At 52.0% G+C, this 4,825-nt stretch overlaps 1 protein-coding gene across 1 annotated transcript in view; it reads left to right on the plus strand.

Annotated features, from left to right (window-relative positions):
* Positions 1–4,726: 4,726 nt before the first annotated feature.
* THBD (thrombomodulin) overlaps positions 4,727–4,825 on the plus strand; it is a 1,829-nt gene continuing 1,730 nt past the window's right edge. The window contains exon 1 of the mRNA XM_007457683.1: positions 4,727–4,825. Within this exon, the coding sequence (XP_007457745.1) occupies positions 4,727–4,825 (99 nt within the window).

The following is a 4,825-nucleotide window of genomic DNA, read 5'->3' on the forward strand; positions in this document are numbered from 1 at the left end:
GAAAATAGGCCGTGTACCTGCACCAGCATCTGTGAGTCGCTGGAAAATGTCAATAATAAAAGGACAACTAACCCAATTAAGACACAGGTAAAGAATCTGAATAGACATTCAACTAAAGAAGACATACAAATGGCCAATAAGCACATGAAAAGATGTTCAACATCATTAGCCACCAGGCAAATGTAAATCAAACCACACTGAGAAACCAGTTCACTCTCACTAGGATGGCCAGAATAAAAAAGACTATTCTTTCCTCCATTTAATTGTCTTGGCACCCTTGTGAAAATTAATTGACTAAAATTAAATACAAAAAGTTTTATTTTTGAGCATCTTTTCATGTGCTTATTGGCCATTTGTATATCTTCAAAGGGTTTATTTTTGGACTCTCAATTCTGTGCCATTCATTTATGTCTCTCCCTATGCCAGAACCACACTGTTTTGATTACTGAAGCTTTGTAGTAAATTTTGAAATCAAGAAGTGTGAATCCTTCTGTCTTGTTTCTCTTTTCCAAGATTATTTTGGTTATTCAGAGTCCCTTGAATTTCCATGTGAATTTTAGGATCAGCATGAAAATTTCTGTAGAGAAATCAGCAGATATTTTAATAGAGATTGCACTGAATCTGTAGATGAATTTTGGGAATTTTTCCACCTTAACCGTATTAAATCTTCCAATCCATAAACGTGGGATGTCTTTTCATTTATTTAGGTCTTCTAAAATTTCTTTCAACATTGTTTGCAGTTTTCAGAGTATACATTTTGCACTTCTGTTAAATTTATTCCTAAGTATTTCATCCTTTTTTAATGCTATTGTAAACGGAATTGTTTTCTAATTTCATTTTCAGTTTGTGCATTGTTAAAATGCAAGTGATTTTTATGTATTGATTTTGTAACCTGTAACGCTGAACTTGTTTATTAGTTCTTATAGTTTTTGAATAGTTTTCTTAGGATTTTCCATATACAAACAAGACAATATCATGAATAAAGAGATAATTTTATTTCTTCCTTTCCATTCTGGATGCCTTTTATTTGACTTCCATGTGGAACTGCCCTGGCTAGAATCTAGCTCGAATCTCCAGCACACTACTGAGTGATGTGGTGGGAGCAGGCACCTTTGTCTGGTTTCTGGTCTTAGGGGCAAAGCTTCCAGTCTTTCATCATCAACTATGGTATCAAATGTGGGGTTTGGGTAGATGCAACATATTTTCTTTTTATAAAGAATGGGCCAATAAAGTACTGTTAATTTTCACCTCACTTCTTTCTTCAAGTCTGGCTGAGAGTAAATATTTAGTAAAGCCTGCGTTCTGCTACAGTGGCAGACTGTTGTTTATTGAGTAACATTTGCTCACCAGGCATTTAATTTCCACTATTAGATTCGTATGTTGCGGCATCACCACAGAGACTTAATTTTTGTGTCTGTATTTTAACATTGTTATGGCTTATAAGCATAATGTTTTTATCTTTTAAATGTCTTTCTTCTTAATATCTAAATTATTATACTTAACATCCAGGTTAAAAATAATATTGATGTATTTATTAGTCAAGTACTAATAGTGATTATACAGTTTTTACTCTTCTTTGTACGCGGGCCTCTCACTGTTGTGGCCTCTCCCGTTGCGGGGCACAGGCTCCGGACGCGCCGGCTCAGCGGCCACGGCTCACAGGCGCAGCCGCTCCGCAGCATGTGGGATCTTCCCGGACCGGGGCACGAACCCGCAACCCCTGCATCGGCAGGCGGACTCTCACCAACTGCATCACCAGGGAAGCCCAAGTTTTTACTCTTCTTAAGGTTTTCCTTCTAGATTCTGATGGCGGTTTTCACAACAGTTACCTTGAAAACAATGATGGTTGCAAGACGGTGTTCTTGGAATCCTAGGAGAGACACTCGTGTGCCCCCACCAATGGCTTCCCTGAGGTCATTACTTGGCTCTATGTGTAGACAAGCGCCGTCCAATAGCAATTTCTGTGATGATCAAGTGTTTTCTCGGTAATGTTCAATTTGTAGTCACGAGCCTGTGGGGTACTTGACATGTGGCTAGTGAGACTGAGAAACTGAATTTCTAACTTTAATGTAATGAGTTTTAGTTTAAATAACCACAGGTGATTATGGCTATTGCATTGGACAGGGTATGCACCCCTCTCCACCCTGTCCTGTGTCCTCAGGTGCTAGTGACAGCCTTTTCCACCCCGGGGGGCCTGGGGCTCTTATCACCAGCAACAATTGGGAGTCAGTCCCCACTTCTCACAGTCCCGAAGCCCTGAGCACCTGGAATTGTGCATTTCCACACATCGGTTTTCTCCTTCCCCACGGGAGACGCTTAAGTTCTGAGTCAGAGCAGGGACAGCTACCCACGTGTTCTGGAGAGAAACAGTGCCAAGCAGGGTCTTCATCAGGGGACCTAGGGGTTAACAAGTCTACGAGCAGGTGTTCATGTTAGAACTAGAAAGTTCTTTTTTACGTCTCTTAAGAAAAAAGCTGCTTGCCACACTTGATAAAGCTCTTTGGCTAAGGGTGAATCAGCTAGAACCCATCCGTGAAGTGACCCAGCCTGGTGGCGGCCAGACCTGACGCTTGAACGTCCCTCAACTCCTTTAAGGGCTGGCACGGGCTCAGAGGGCCCCGCCCTTCGTTTATGGCTTTGTCTCGCCCTAGTCCTGAAATCCTTTGTAAATGCTGAACAAAGGGTGTGGCTGGTCCGGTCCCCTTTCCCGTCTCACGCGCCCACCTCTGAGGTCTCTGCAGGGGCTAGTTCCAGCCGGTGTCTGGAGGCCCCGCCCCGCCCCGGGCCCGTTGCACCGAGACAGCCTCTCCAGGGCGGCCAGAGTCGTGACCCCTGACTCAGCTCTGCAGCCAGTGGCATGTCAGGCCGGCGCCTGCCCCGTCCCCACCCTGGGCTGCGCGGCTCTCCGATCTGGGGGGTCTTTCCTTCCTCCTCTTGGAGAGGCAGTCGCTCCCACTCCGGGGAGCCTCAGACCTCGGTGTCCCTTTTCGTGGGGTGCCGGGGGGGCAGCGGGATATTCAGGAGGCTCTGCGCCCGCGGGCAGGCGTCAGGGAGTGCAGGGGACCACAGTGCCTCCCCCCTTTCGCTTTCGGAGTGTCCCCGCCCCGCCCCCTTGGTCACTGCGGTCAGTGCGTCCGCCGGCAGGTGCTTGTCTTCCGCAGGTGAAGACACCACACTCTCCTGTTCTTTCGCAAGTCCTGGGCTCTGCTGGGCGTGGGGGCCCGATCCGCGGGTAAGACGAGGGGTCCGCGTGTCCTGCCCTGGGAGAGGCCTCTGCGTCCCCACACCCTAACCCTTTTAGCCCAAGTTCGAGTTCACCAACGTCTTTGGTTTCGTTTAGAGTTCAACAGCGCCGCCGCCTGGCGCGTCGCAGTAAGTGACCGCGGCGGAGGATGGCGCAGGGTGTTAAAAAAAAAAAAAAAAAAAGTTTGCCCCTCACCGTTCTGCTTTGGACCCACCCCTCCGCATTCCTGATCCGAGAGTGAGCGGATTAAGGTCACGAAAGTGACAGATTCCAGTCTCCTCCCAGCGCTCCCCACCCCGCGCGTGCCCAGGACAGCCCCTCGTCTATGTCCTTTGCCGTCCAATTGGCATTTATGTGCTCCTCTGTGTCAATCTGACTGCTCAGCCAAAGGGAAAAACCCTCAAAAGACAGACCCTCACTGCGAGGGCACACCACGCGTCCCTTTGGGGGTGCGAGTTGCACTGTCCCTCTGCGATGCTGGAAGAACTCAGACCAAACAGGCTAAACTCGCTCGCCCCTACAGGGCTCGGCGGGAATTCGCCTGCCACCACTTCCGAAGGGTGGCAAGACCTTGCCGCCCTGACAGTGTGCCCACGACTTTCTCACGCGATGAGATGAGGTCTGGCCGTGGCAGCTGGCGCTCAGGGACTCGTGGGTCCCCACTTGGGGACCGGGTGTTAGGCCGGTCCTCTTTCTGTGAGCGTGGTTGCCTTAGCCACGCCCCCTGTCTCCAAGCGCCTCCTTCTCCGGAGCTAGGCGCCCTGGCCGGGGCGGGTGTGTCTCGCTCTCCCTGAGCTCGTGTTTTGTTTTTTTTTTTTGAGGAAGGCCACGCCCTAGGCAGCCCCTCCCAAAACCCTCTGGGCGGCGGGCACCTCCTCCCGCAGCCCTGCAGGTCCTGGGCGCTACGTCCCCACCTCTCATTCCAAGCCCTCCTCGCCCAGTCTCCTCTTCCCAGAGCTCCGCAATCCAGCCTTTTCCTTGAAATAGGTGGTAACAACACACTGATGAAGGAAAAGAAAGAGGACCGGAGGTTAAGGAGGGCTGCGGGTTAAGCCCCTTGTAGGGCTGCACGCGTGGGGCGGGTCCTGTCGCCGCGCTGACAGAGGTGCAGTCCTCCCGGGAGCCTGCGCTGCTGGCCCCGCCCGAGGACCTCCCAGCCGGGGCCGAGTTTACTCATCCCCGCGAGGTGATCCCGGGCGCGAGGGCGGGCGCAGGGCGTCCGGAGAACCCAGTAATCCGAGAATGCAGCATCAGCCCTTCCCACCAGGCACTTCCTTCCTTTTCCCGAACGTCCAGGGAGGGGGGCCGCGCACTTATAAACTCGGGCCCTGGCCCGCCCGCCTGTCAGAGGCTGCCTCGCCGGGGCTGCGCGACGCAGCCGTCCGGACGCGCCTAGTCCGGGACCGACGCGAGCGGCTGTAGCTGGCGGCGCCCTCCGCCTCTCAGCCCCGGCCGGGCCCCTGCGCGCGGCGTGCGGACACTATGCTCCGCGTCCTGCTCCTCGGCGTGTTGGCCCCCGCCGGCCTGGGGCTCCCGGCGCCCCCGGAGCCGCAGCCCCTCGGCAGCCAGTGCGTCGAGCAC

The sequence above is a fragment of the Lipotes vexillifer genome, unplaced genomic scaffold (genome assembly GCF_000442215.2).
Source record: "Lipotes vexillifer unplaced genomic scaffold, Lipotes_vexillifer_v1.1 scaffold2532, whole genome shotgun sequence".
In the NCBI taxonomy this organism is placed as follows: Eukaryota; Metazoa; Chordata; class Mammalia; order Artiodactyla; family Lipotidae; genus Lipotes; species Lipotes vexillifer.